The 14,310-nt window shown below is 41.4% G+C and overlaps 1 protein-coding gene and 3 non-coding genes across 4 annotated transcripts; all 4 read right to left on the minus strand.

The window, feature by feature from the left end:
* Positions 1–2,230: 2,230 nt before the first annotated feature.
* Positions 2,231–7,269, minus strand: piga (phosphatidylinositol glycan anchor biosynthesis, class A). The gene is made up of 6 exons (XM_036541108.1): positions 7,129–7,269; positions 5,840–6,627; positions 5,512–5,644; positions 4,742–4,874; positions 3,459–3,665; positions 2,231–2,743 (listed from the first exon to the last, which is right to left on the minus strand). The coding sequence occupies exons 2-6, from the start codon at positions 6,549–6,551 to the stop codon at positions 2,477–2,479; spliced, it is 1,452 nt and encodes a 483-aa protein (XP_036397001.1). The 5' UTR covers positions 6,552–6,627; positions 7,129–7,269; the 3' UTR covers positions 2,231–2,476.
* A 1,032-nt stretch (positions 7,270–8,301) lies between these two features.
* Positions 8,302–8,420, minus strand: LOC118786342. The gene has a single exon (XR_005005336.1). It is a non-coding gene; the product is annotated as a 5S ribosomal RNA (ribosomal RNA).
* A 1,559-nt stretch (positions 8,421–9,979) lies between these two features.
* Positions 9,980–10,098, minus strand: LOC118786330. The gene has a single exon (XR_005005330.1). It is a non-coding gene; the product is annotated as a 5S ribosomal RNA (ribosomal RNA).
* Positions 10,099–10,512: 414 nt separating this feature from the next.
* On the minus strand, positions 10,513–10,678 carry LOC118786324. The gene has a single exon (XR_005005324.1). It is a non-coding gene; the product is annotated as a U1 spliceosomal RNA (small nuclear RNA).
* Positions 10,679–14,310: the final 3,632 nt, after the last annotated feature.

Below are 14,310 nucleotides of genomic sequence, written 5' to 3' on the forward strand. Positions count from 1 at the left end.
AGCCACTCGAATCTACCACACCACACTGACATCTGCTGGTATATGGACGTCAGTACAACCAGCCCTCTTGATGTGAACACCTGAATATAAGGGTATTTATTAGTGAAAGCGTACTGCATTAATAGTGGGAAGCAGGATCTTTTCTGGGATCTTTGACTTGGCTTGTTGTCCAGTTCTCCAGGGAGGCAAACACATTAGCATGGCAGTAGAACGATGTTGAGAGCTGAGATGCCACGCCATCTCCCGCCCCCCTGGGATATAGCAGAACCCTGGATATAGCTAAGAAAGGGGTCAAAGCCAAGGAGAAGACCCCCGAACCTCGTCCATGAGAGAGACCTGCAGGTAGGAGAAAAGCAAAAGAGGTAGAGGGGAGGAGGTGGGATTCCCAGACAGTGCATGTCTTACCTCATGATGACACAAATTCTTGGTCTTCATGAGCACACAGTACAAATCACTTCCTGTGCAGTTTTCATGCAGGTGTCATTCCCCTGCACAGAGAGCTCTTTGGTAAAACAATATGCTTTTTTGCGAATTGCCACAATTGTGACCAGATACCTAAATCCAGGCAATTCCACACAGTACACGTTTTTACAATGTAAACCACAGTACAGGTAGTCGTAAGTGCACAAGGTCTGAGCCACGATGCAGCAACCAGAGACATGTTCATGTGTGAATTGCTCCATGTGTAATCACATTCCCATGTCAAAGCTACACAACAGAGTATATGTCTTAGAGTGCAATTTGTAGCGTGCCTTCAACAGCCAGAGGCACAACAAATAGGGATGGGCACCAGTGTAGCAGAGGTATGGAAATTTTATTTACAGAACAATGTCAATTCTGAGTGCAGATATGTACAGTGGAAACTACACTAGGACCCACAATGAGCAAAACTGACAAACAAAAATACAAAATAAAAACATGTACTAACTGGAACACAGCTATGCTGCTAATTTGGCCCAAGACAGTTATTACAGCACTTACTTCCAGACTTCTCTCACTCTCCTGTAAGGAGCTCTGGATCAGCCCCTAATAAGCCTTAGGCCTCTCTCACATCACATTACAAAACTGCCATTTAGCAGAGGCTCTTATGCAGAGCGACTTACAATTAATCCCTTCATAAAGCTGGTTATTTACTGAGGCAAGTGTGGGTTCAGTACCTCGTCCAAGGGTACAACAGCGATTCCCCAACAGGGAATTCTACCCTGCCCCTTACCACTATGCCACACTGCTGCTCGAGTAGAGGAAATGGAACAAACCTCTGAACTAAGAATGGTAATGATGAATAACAACAAAAACAGGAAAGAATTCATATAGATGCAAACACACAATTTAACTTAATTAACCTTAACCAAAAGAACTGAAAAAATAAGGGTACCGTAAGAGATTACTAAACATACAACCATTCACACGGTGTGCGTTTTGTGGGACTTTGCATATTGACGTGCAATTACTTATTGGGAGAATCTTCTTCCCAAAGTACTAGCCTGTGACAGTAATTAACCACGTGCATAGTCTTGAACAGTCATAAACAGACAACACAAAACACAGTACACCTGTCTGCATTTTTCTAGTTTGGTGTTCCCTTTCGCAGTTGTATTTTTCAACCAATGATATGCTGGAGTGCGAATCACCCCATGTGTCACGTTACATAACTCGAGGCAAATGCAATGAATAAAGATATGTAAATCACAAATGGAAAAAAAGCGTGAAAATATAGTTAATATATTTTTTATTCCTGGATAAGAGAGCATATTTCAGCTGGGGATATTAATCATGTGCTCAAAGCCCTTTAAGGACATCATTAAAATGTGTATGTAATCCAGTGTGAAATCAATTTTAGAATTTCTGGAAAAGGTACTTTGAAATGATCCCTACAGTTTAATCTGTTCAGAAGGACATACTGAGAATGTTTGGTAAATACAAGGCATATTCTTCTCATGTATTTACATATTTTGAATGCTTGGGTCATCCAATCAAAAACTTTCCCCGCAATTTGCTTTCTCATCATTCCTTTCCCCACTGACACATTGACCTAATGCATTTATTCATTTTATGTACATGGAGTGTGAAGTACTTGTACTTGAATTTAGCAGCAAACAAGTTTCTCCTTTCTTTGTTATTTCTTCATTTTGGTAAAAAAATAAAAATACAGTCATGAGGAAAACCACTCAAAAGTAAGTAGATTCAACATATCTACACATCAAAGCTGTTTTTAAAACAGACTGGCGGTGAATATCAGCCCAGGAAACTGGAACAGACTGCAATACATTTAGCCCTTAAACTGGGAACAGAAAGCAGATCTGACGTGTGATGCAGTACAATGCCCACCTGAGCGCATCATACCCCATTGTACTTATTTTTCAAGGACATATTCCTCAGGCATTGGCATATATATGCATGATAAAAAATTTTAAAGGTAACCAAGAGGGGGTGGACCTGAATACTCAGGGCAGCATGCTAACCCAGCCCTGTGCCGTTACGACGGTTCATGCCGAGGTCTTTCTGTTCCCGCCGAGGTCTTTCTGTTCCCGCTCCTCTTCCACCGAGCGTGGGGGCCAGTGGCGTCCACAGCCAGGTCGATGGCTGAATCTGGGACGAGCCACTGCAGCAGGAGGAGGAAGAGGAAGTCCAGGACTGCAATGAAGGCAAAGATACACCCCGCAACGGGGCCGCAGTGCGCCTGCAGTCTGTGGAGACGTCTGTGAAGTGGCAGGACTGTCTCCTTGTCCACTCTGTCATAGACCTGCCACACCAAAGCAAAAAAAGATCATAAAATATGAAGGCGACATTTATTCACACCTTAAAGGATTCTTTCAAATAAAATCCAGATAGAGTAAATCTACAACAACGTTCTCCTTTCTGGAAGTTTCATTCAGAAAATCCGAAAATTTCCTGTTTCTGACTGCCCAAATTCTCTCACTTCAAACCTTGGGAAAGGGTGTCAAGCTCTTATCCTTGAGGGCCACCTGCACCTGATTTATCTAATTAGCTTACCTCTTCAACCAAAGAAGGGCTCTAATAAGTGAAATCAGGTGGTGTGGTGGTTGTTACAAATATCTGCAAACACCTCAGACAAAGGGGAAAACTAAAGCAACATCTCATCTATTTCAAGAGGCCCGTAATACAAACATGCTGCACTTGTGTTGATTGAGGCACATGATGTTTTACTTGTGGAGTGCCTTTTCTATACAAGATGCATAAATTTAAGTCAGTCACTTTAATTGAGTTTTTCTCCAGTTTAATGTATGGTGGCACGCCTGCAGGTGATGTTGTTTTGCTCATACTAATATCCAGATTTCGACACTGGTGCGTATGAGTTGGAACTGCACACCTCCACAGATGTAGTGAAATTAATCCCATAATCTTAGTGGTCCGAATCTATGCCGATTTCGATACTGACAGCCGTCCAGAGAGGGAGAGAAGGAAAGGAGAGACGCAGAAATGAACATTTCCCTCACCTTCTCCGTCCTCTCAGCCACGTTCCTCCAGGTGTAGAGGGTGCGGACTCTGCTGTGGATGGTGGCAGGGGGCGGCATGGTGCCCTCGCGCTGCCTGGCAATCACCATCTCCAGCCCCTCACACAAGGAGCTGACCGTGGGCTCACACAGGGTGATCAGCTCCTTAGGCAGGACCTCCGGGATTCCTCCCACCCTGGTGCTCACCACCTGCACAGATAAAGCACAGATCAAGCGCACACACACACACACACAAGCTGTTAACCTTTGACTTAAATTACCAAAAGCACACCTTTTTTTTTGATATGCTGTACAGGTCTACATACCCTACGTATTTCATGTTATAAATGTCATCCACTGAGTTACCTTTCAGAGCTGAACATCACCATTATATCATGTGTCTGGTTATTCCATCAAGACGCCTTGAGGTTTTTCTTCAGGAGTTTGTAATACAGTGCATGAAATGTGGGAGATACATAATACTGAACACCGGCACCACTGTTGCTATTCTCATGTTCAATGTGGAAGTTTGTACCACTTGCCTGTTCCTAAGGTGCCTTTATATTACAGCCACCCTGAAAAGGCAAAATATACTTGTGGCACAAGGCTTTCAATACTGTACATCTTATTTAGCCTGTTCATAATTTCATGTAGGAGGATATGTAGGAGACATGCATTGGTGTGAAAGCATAAGTAATTAGCATGTGGCTCTCTGCTAGATTCTTTCAGGAATTGTCTTTGCTATTTCATGTTTGTATTCATTCTATCTTTTCTTTGAATCACATTTGGCTACAAATGACTTGTATAAAAGGTGGTATATGGTATATATGCTGTGGGGAAAACAGGAAAACAAATCTGTCAATCGAAGGTTTATCTGATATGCACGCAGCTCTACGAGTTCTAATCGGACCACCTTTATTTTTCAAAGATGAACAGGACGAAACACTCCATTTTCATTAGTATTCCTAGTCTACACATCACAGAATATTTCTTGAGTCAAGTGTTCTTCATAATATTTGAATTAAAAATGATGGAATAATAATTAGAGAGACAGTCTATTTGCAGCCACTGTAGCAGGTCTAATGTGATGTCACTGCACATGCTAGAATGGTCACATTCTGAATATTCTGTCCATGTTAGGCGATGGGAAATTTTTCTAAAATTGCGAATATCTAAAAAAAAATTGTGGGTATTCCTGCAAAGAGCACAAGTAACTGTTTTGTAACTATATCTGAAAAGCTGTTACACATAGAAAATTGGATGGAAGAAGAAAACGGCTTAATTACCTGTAGCCCACAGCTGGCTCCCTCTACAATGGCCATGCAGAAGGCCTCTGTCAAAGATGTGTTGAGGAAAATGTGGCCCTGAATCAAGACATTTCTCACATCTTTGTGCTCCAGGGCCCCTAGAAGACGTACCCTGCAATGTAAAAAGTGGATTGAAATATACAGAGGCATATGTCATACTTACACAGTATGAACAGATACTGATAAACATTGTAACAACATAAACCTAAGTTCATCCTCAATCATGATTTAAATCAAAATTGAAAATTGTGCAACAATCTGATAAAATTTAATCTCACTTTGAAGAGCAAAAAAATCTAGATAAATTCCAGAATTAAACTCAAATTAGACTTAATCCAAGTTTAAGGTTTTGTGCAACACACGCAACAGACCTTGAAAATCTTTTAAACAAACCTTGATTTAAACTGGTATAAGCCCTAGCCCTTGTTCATGCAAACCATGCAACCACCCTTAGTGCCTTAAATAAACACCACAAAACAAGTGTTTAAAATGCAAAGATAATACTATGCTGTGACTGTCCAACTTTCACTAAAACCTGTGGGCTAAAAGAGAATGACCAAAACATAAAGCACTGTCCTTCATCTCAGGTATAAAAACTGAACACTTTGCTAAAATTGTATTTTAGCAAGCATCAAATAATGAACATAGATTTTATGATCTGCCATTCACTTGATCACATCTAACTGATCTACATAATGAAGTGGAAATTGGCCATGTGCATACTATATAGTGTCCCACTGGAAACCTACCTGTCATGGAGTTGGTACTTCTCTCTGACCTCCTCCAGTACAATTCGCTTGGGTCCCTCTCCACCAATTAAAAAATGCAGATGGGGATATTTGAGGCAGAGTTCTGGTATTATACCTCCAAGTAAATCAATTCCTAGAAAATGAAGCAGGAAATAAAAATTTGAGAATCTTGAAACCTAAATGTGGGGTGATAAATGTGCAAAAAAAAAAAAAGTTCATAACTGTCATTTTCTGCATTAAGTGCGATGCAGATGATAGTTTGGTGGAAGCTGGAATGTTTCAGCAGAACACAACACAGCAATCCATCTGTGAGATCCATCTCTCCTACCCTTTCGATAGACCAGGCGGCTGATGACCACAATTGTTATCTTGCTGTCGTCCCTCTGGGAGGGGTCTGGAGTGAAGTCGGTGGGATCCACGGCATTGGGAATAACAGACACTATCTCTGGGTCCAGGGCTGCTCTCAGCACCGTGTTCTCTTTGCTGGTGTAGGACACGCAGATGATGTGGCTGGTGTCACACAGTGACACAGTCAGCAACTTGTTGGTCAGCACCGAGCTCACGTCTGCAAAGCCGAAGAGGGAGTGGTCTGTGAACACAGTGTTCAGCCCCATAGTCTTAGCATGGAACAGGGAGTCGTGGGCCATAGCCGAAAAGGAACTGTGGGCATGCACTACCGTGATTCTCTCTCGGACAAACACACACCGAAGCAGAGGCAGACTGTGAAAGCAGGTGGTTGCAGTGGATTGGTTGTACATCACCTGCAGGGGTAAGTAGTACACCTTGAGTCCATTTGTGAGGTATCGGACCCCTTTTCTGTTTCCGTAAGCATGGGTGACAATTATCACCTTGTGTCCTCTCTCAATCAAACACTGTGACAGCTGGTAAATATGGCTTTCAACACCTCCCATATTAGGGTAAAAGAAATCAGACACCATGCATATATTGTGCTTGGGAGAGTCCTGGTGTCCAAGTGTGATTCCATCCATGATTTGATTTGCAAGGGAGCCCCTGATCGCTGCCCTCTTTCTCTGGCCCATTTTTCTCTGCTCAGACTTGTTGTCACATTCACCCAGACATTTGTCCAAGCATATCCCTGAAAGACCATATGTTTACCTGCAAGACAGATGTGTATACCATTCCATTAGTTTTTGTAGTCTACAAATTAAGATTTCCTGTCGGGTCCCTACAGCTACCTACTACTGTCCTTCTATCTTTTTAGCCTCAGAGTAGAATATCGCCAAAAACCGAAATAAAATATACATGTAGCATTTAACATACTTATATATATTTGATTCAATTATTTTGATACACACTGACAGGAAAGTGACACATAATCCTAGGTATAAGATAAGATCTCACCAGTCCAGCACGTCGTCATATTACTAGCTGATCTAGTTACTTTAGCTAACCGGTTACATGTTACATTTTCGACAGAAAAACTGTGATTTAGCCAGTTTGGAATGAAACGCTGACTAGCGAGTCAATACCAGATATTAATGAGAAAAAGCAACTTAGGATGGTTAAATTACAGTCAGCTAACTGTTATGGTTATCTAGTTAGCTAGTCTAGCTAAGCAAGCTAATAGGAACTATTTGCCAGGGCTCGCAGTCTTACCTTTCAACAATTCAATTTCAGTTTTAAGGAACAATGCGACATTTCATCACAAAAAATCATGTAATCCTTTTATTTGGAACCACACAGCGCTTGCTATATTACTGGCTTTCTGCAACTGAAGACCACATAGTAACGCTACTACTTCCGTGTACTGTTTCCGTGCTGCTCGCTGCGACGAATGTATGAAGGATTAGTCAGTGACGTAAGGGATACGGAAGTGATTTTCCCACCGGTCCGTCAAGCGCGAGGTGTCTGTGTCGGATGTGACGTCATACCCGTTGTCATGGAGCACTCTCTACACGGGAGCTCTTACCAACGACAGTGGTAGGCGCAGAGTGGGGGTTAGGGTTAGGGACAGAGTGGTAATAATAATGTTACCAACTTCTCAGTTTACACGCTGTTTGAACATCATCGAAACTTCGAGCTAAACATTATCACGCAAAACAAAATTTGTAGTCGGGAAAGCCGGGTGAATTGAAATTTGATAATGGATGGCTACTGTAAGCAGTAGCATCGTAACAACATATTTATTCGCTAGTTAGATCTAGCCACTGTTAGCTTCCAGCCAGATAACTTGGCTATATTTGTTAATAATTATTTTCTGTCTTCAGTCTTTCTTTAATCTTGCAACGGAGAAAATGTGTACCTGCATCTACCAGCAAGGGAAAGACAAGCTTTCAAAGTACAAAAGGAAAAGAGAAGCCCGAATAATAACTGTTGCTGAATGATGTTATGGAGAGTGCTGGAAGGGAATTTGCAGGAAGCAGGCTGTTTGCTTAGAAGTTACGGAGAAGAGGCACTCCGATACTCCGATCAATGGAGTGCAATTCGATTACATGTAAAAAAAAAAAAACACGTATCCATAAATAAATTAAATTTAGTCACATAAAATTACAGACTTCCATTCACTACGATTGACTTGCACCACAGTAAAGCTGTACATAATTGTGGTGCTGTGTCTAACAGATTCAGGGCCTCCAGATGAAGAACACTTTGTCACTTTGGCCGATTGCGGGCGTCTGCCCTTCCTAAGATCTCGTTAACTGACTACATGATTCTATCAAAAGACACATAAATAGACGCTGAAAGGAAAGAATAATAATCGTAATGCAATTGAATATGGCAGTTGAAATCTCCGTTTGTGGTCAAATGGCGCCTCCTATGGAGGAAAAAAGCTTATAGCACCGGGTATTCCCAGGCGGTCTCCCATCCAAGTACTAACCAGGCCCGACCCTGCTTAGCTTCCGAGATCGGACGAGATCGGGCGTGTTCAGGGTGGTATGGCCGTAAGCGACAACTGCAGTTTCAAACAGCATTCTTAAACGTGTCCCCTTGAATTTCAGCTTGACGTCTTATGGATTTTACCATACATTTACTGCCGTTTATAACTTCCGTGTCCTCAAAACCTAAACGTTAATCCAAGACAATCATCACAGAAATAGTAATAACGTTCTTAAGTGGAAAGTGCTCTTCTTCTTTATCGTAAATAACAAAGATTTCTCCAAACGGATATTCGTGCCTGTGATCTGTTTGAAACTAAGCAGTAAGTGATTGAACACACTTGAAATTGAAGAAAAAAAAAAACAACTAATGAATACTACTACACACGTCGCTTCTCGCACATTTTCGAACATATATGACAGATAAGCATGTGGGAATTTGCAGGGGTCACCACAACCGGAATTCATGACTGGTCTCACCTTCTTGATAATAGTACCTCCGCTGTCAGGTAAGAATGAATGTACCACAATCAAAAAGGCGTCACTGTACGCCATGCACTTTACACTGATGGTTGCCACGTCCTGCAGGTGGGCTGCTCAGCGCCACAAGAGCACGGCTGATGGATAGCCTATACCTCATTCAACCTTTTGTATTGAAAATACCGCTTATGTTTTATTTAATCGCGACATGCCTATCAAAAACCTTCGATTTCCCCATGACTCTACACTGTACATTTGTATTTTCAGAAATACATGATTACATGGAAGACAGAAATTGCTATAAATGCCGTTTACACGAAAGAAAAAAAAACAGCTTCTCTAGGATACTCCGATCGACGGTGTACAATTCGGTTACTTGTTTACATAAATAAATAAATAAATAAATAAAACACGTTTGATGCTTTTCATTTGAATTCCTCACAGAATGAGGCTGCATTCCCATCCATGTTCCGGAGGAAGACACGTGAACGTTCAGTTCTGGAGCGCCCTCATCCGTTTCACGGCACCACAGAAAGTCTTCGCTTTTTTAACTGACTGGGGACTCTGCGGGCGAGCTCTTTCAAACATGTAGGAACGATACCACGTGTAAACCTAACCAAGCATGCTACCACTGCAGCACATAAACCTGCTCTATAACAGCCTAACTCAGTTAACGTTAACCTGGCTGTTTCTGTAAACTCATGTCCTCCGAAATAATCAGATCAGATATGCTCAGTTAAAAAATACATGATCTTCCAGGAGATTCTGTTAATTTTATTCTACAAGCTTTGACATCGAATCTATGAATAGATTCAATTAAATTTACAAATTTCCATTCACTACTGTTGAATTTAAACCAACAAACTTGCACCTGAGTAAAGCTGTACACAATTGTGGGATGGGTAATGAGTTCCCTCAGCTTTTGAGGTGCTGTGTCTGACAGATTCGGAGCTTCCAGATGAAGAACATTTAGTCACTTTGGCCGATTGCGGGCGTTTGCCCTTCCTTAGATCACGTTAATTGACTGTACATGATTCTATCAAAAAAGACAAATAAATAGACGCTGAAAGGAAAGAATAATAGTAATGCAATTTAATGTGGCAGTTGAAATCTCCGTTTGTGGTCAAATAGCGCCTCCTGTGGAGGAAAAAAGCTTACAGCACCGGGTATTCCCAGGCGGTCTCCCATCCAAGTACTAACCAGGCCCGACCCTGCTTAGCTTCCGAGATCGGACGAGATCGGGCGTGTTCAGGGTGGTATGGCCGTAAGCGACAATTAGATTTTCAAACAGCATTCTTAAACGTGTCCCCTTGAATTTCAGCATGACGTCTTATGGATTTTACCATACACTTACCACCCTTTATGACTTGTTAATGCAAGACAACCTTCAGTAAGTGTAATAACGTTGTTAAGTGGAAAGCGGTCTTTTTCTAAATCCAGTCAAAAGAGTGACTAGTACACCTCATTCTTAACTGTATACTCACTTCGATGCTACAGCATCTTTCCATGTAAAATTGACACACAGCACACTTACAAGTCAAAAATAACATGTTAAATGCTCTTAGCTCACAGCTCTGACTAACAGACACGACTACACATGCCACTCCTTACACATTTTTACATATATGACACATACATACTGTATGTGACAGGCATTAACCATCTATTTTTGAAGAACAAAAATCAGGGGAGAGCGCAAATGCGGTCCCCCACTACCAGAAATCATGCAGTTGAGATTCCCACATTTGGGGAATTCGCAGGGGACAGCGCATATGAAGTGCAATGCCTCGCCCCGGGTGAACAAATTCAATTTTTGAAAAATTTAATTGAATTCATAAAGCAGAAATTACATTCTCCTTGCTGATCTTAAGTCACGTTACTGGTTCAAGGATACACACACACACACATACACATTTTCAAATTATGATATTGGGGAAAAAGCATTTAATATTGTGGCGATTAACAATTCATGCAGTATGCATTAAAGTAGGATAAACAAGACATCAACACAACCTCATCTATGTAAGAGTGCATACATCAGCTCGTTATTGTTCTCGAGCTTCCATTTTTGAACTGATAGTTCTTTTCATTATTTCTTCCTGTCCCTTAGTACATAGTCCCTGATTGCACTCAGAGCAACTTGGCACACAGCAGAGGTAGATACAGTGAACTTTTTAAAAACCAATACATTTCTCGCTTTCCGTAGGGATTCTTTAATACAGTTCAGGATTGCCCACAATCTTTCCATGCCTGGTGGGGGTTTGGATTCTGATACCCACCCATGGAAGACAACATTTCCAATACTGTCACAGATCCCAGGAACCTGTCCAGCCAGTTTGTAAAATGTGCCCAGATTGCCTGGGCAAATTGACAGGACCAAAAGACATGCCTGATTGTTACATCGTCTACGCACTTTTGCCTGGCACACACTGGGTTTGGGGTACATCCTCATCCATGCTGTAGTTGGAAGGCTTAAATTTGCAATTCTCCATGCCAGGTCTTTATGGGCATTTACATTTGACCAGACTCTTTTACTTTCTTTGTCCCTTAATTTACCGGGGTGTAATTTACTGGGGTAGCCCCTGGTATGTTCTCAGATGAATGCTGTGATGATTAAATGGTACCTGTGACTTCCCCTTCTGTAAAGGTCTGTAAATCTACATGATCCATATCGGTTTATGTATTCATAAAGAATAACAGCAAGGATGTTATTTACATAAAGCTAAGAAATTACTTGAAACTCTTAAATACCTACAGGAGGGCATTTGTAAGGCCCCTGAATTTGCATCTACATATTGCATATTAAGTAGTTGCTGCAAGATAAACTATGGTTATCTATTCAGCAAACAGCAACAGGTCTGCCATTGACACCTACAGCTACTCTCTGTGACCTGGTCTAATTGGCCAAATGGCAATATCTGACACTTGACTAAGGTGAATGAAGCATGAATATATATATAAAAAAACTTTACGTAAACAGGGTGCAACAATTGTACAGAATATAGTGTTGTCACATTAAAAATCTGACATCACATATTTGATATCATCTTGTGGGCTATTGATATTTATTTTGGAAGATCTAATATTGACACATGATGGAAGGCTAACATAATGATGCGTCACTCTCCCCGGCCAGGTGTCACATTGACGTCCCAGCGTTGAGATCAGTTCACTACCAAAGTGCAGGAGCAAAGATGTTGAAACTGCTGTTGCTTTTAGGCGTGACGGCTGATCTGGGGTCAGTGTCCACTCATGCAGGAGTGAGGTATGAGGCGACGCTGCGTCTCTGTGTGCCTGCTGTCAGCGGGGAGAGACAGGGTGGCGCTGTTTTATGTAATCCACGGAGAGACACCGAAAGGTAGTGAGTGTACTGACAGGGGTCCATTTAAGGCTGGCCTGGGGCCAGGGTACGAGCGATCGATGCACGGAAACCTCAGCTCTCTCCTGCAAGGTGAGCCAGCACGGCCTGTTCAAACACCCCCCCAGCAATATACCCTCCATTACGACTACTCTGTTTACAGTTTACCTAATGTACCTATCTGCAGGGCGATTCTACAGTGAACCATTTAACTGTGCAGACCTTCAGGCCTCTGTGATTTTTAGAACAAATGATTCTGCCTCAGACCTGTAATTTGGCTATTCACATTCCCAGAAGTGTGTTCTCAGGATTCTCGCTCAAGGCGAGAGCCCTGTGACATCTTTGTTATCTCTTCCATTCATGGCTCATTGAACGTGCTTTAACTATTATTTTCTAATATAATTTTTTTTTTCCAATATGGACTTATTTCTCAGGCCTAACGGATTTTTTTTGTTTGAATTGTTTTCCCTATGAACTTTATGAAATTCATTGCATTGTGCTTGTAATGTATTCTTCAAAATAAAAAAAAATGTTTATACATTCTGGATGCTATACTCTACATTGTGTGTCCTGATTGCAATTATCATTCAGTCAGTGCCATTGCATGTCCTTTGAGTGACAATGGCAGCGATACTCATGTAAGAATAATGGGGTCACAGGGCCTTTTCAGACCAGAGAACGTGTTTCATTTTCAGCTTTTATGCCATGGGCCCTCAAAGCTTAACTTCCTGTCTACTGACCCATTTCCTCCTTCAATCCATTGAGCTGTGCTGTTATCCACAGAGGTAGCTTAACTGCTCCCATTCCCGTTCAACTGAAAAGATTCTGCAGAGATTAAACTGCACTGTGATCAATCCTTCCTTTCTTCAAATGCTCTTAGTCTTGTGTCTTACATGGATCTGACATTGGTATTTAGTCTTTTGAGTGGAGATTCTGAAGCTCTGTCTGGGTAAGCTCAAAATCCACTGTGACAGATAAAGTGCTTTTATCAAGCACAAAAGCTGCTTTCAGCTGAACTGGCCTCGTCCATCAAGTCTGGGTAAGGTCCATAGCACCTGACTACTCTGCGAATGCCACGACCATTTCCAAAACTAGGCAGGGTCACAGTATGTTAGCATAAATGACCTTCACATTCACATGCGTTACCAGCATAAAAAAAAACCACATGTTGCATGGCATCTCTATATCTTTTTCTCTTACTCTCCCTGTGTCCAACTCATATGCATAAACACACACACACACACACACACACACAATGCAGAGACTATCTATATACATACCAGGCCAGAGACTACATATCATGGCAGGCGTATCTTACCAGTGAATGATGCCTTTGAACAAGGATCTATAATGCAACTGTGTTGAGTTATACCAGTATATCTTATTTTGTGCAATAAAATGAATGAACTAATTGAGAATATCAACACTGAAGAATGATTTGTGAGCTTCTGTGTTTGAATAAGTACAGTACAGACTTCAGAAACATGAAACAGTAACTGATGAGTTTAAGTACAGAACCCATTCAGCTGATGTATTGTGAGTGTTATGGTTAGAAATGGCCGCTGTGCCTCACCCTACACATTAATACTAGTTACAGTGAGACCCCCCTACCCCTCATGAAGCACTCTGAGATCCTTGAAATGTGCTATATGAAAGCAAGCCATCTTCATTTTTTAATACCATTACCCATTATGCTCCTGCCCTGTTCTTGGAGGCGTCTGCACTACATTTCTAAACTCTTGAATCCAGGTACAAAGTTCAGGTGTCATAATCTCTGCTCTGCTCAGTCCTTTTGCTGATGACAGATTTGTGCCAGGTAACACAGGGGTAAGCACTCAAATCGTCTGCTCAGATCAGCATTTTTTTTTTTTTTTGGGCTATTTTTTCTGCCATTTGTCTCACCTTGGCTTATTGTATAACCATGTAATAATCCTTTGATTTGATTTTGGTATTGTCTGGCATATCTTTGGATATTTATTCCACGTAATCATCTTTCCATAAAGGTGAATTCAAATCACAACCTTCATTAAACCTTCATTAAATTGTTCACTGCACAGCAAAAGTCAAAGCAAGTTCTACAGAATATTAATTCTCCATATAGTAGGATTTGGGTGTTGATTTGTG

The sequence above is a fragment of the Megalops cyprinoides genome, chromosome 11 (genome assembly GCF_013368585.1).
Source record: "Megalops cyprinoides isolate fMegCyp1 chromosome 11, fMegCyp1.pri, whole genome shotgun sequence".
In the NCBI taxonomy this organism is placed as follows: Eukaryota; Metazoa; Chordata; class Actinopteri; order Elopiformes; family Megalopidae; genus Megalops; species Megalops cyprinoides.

Bases quoted from the DNA above. Each gene is read 5' to 3' on its own strand.
- piga (XM_036541108.1), bottom strand. From the start codon at position 6,551: ATGGGCCAGAGAAAGAGGGCAGCGATCAGGGGCTCCCTTGCAAATCAA. The intron at 5,645-5,839 runs GTAGGAGAGATG...TTCATTTTCTAG, and splicing joins CCGCCTGGTCTATCGAAAGG to GAATTGATTTACTTGGAGGT. The intron at 3,666-4,741 runs GTAATTAAGCCG...TTATCTGTGCAG, and splicing joins GAGCCAGCTGTGGGCTACAG to GTGGTGAGCACCAGGGTGGG.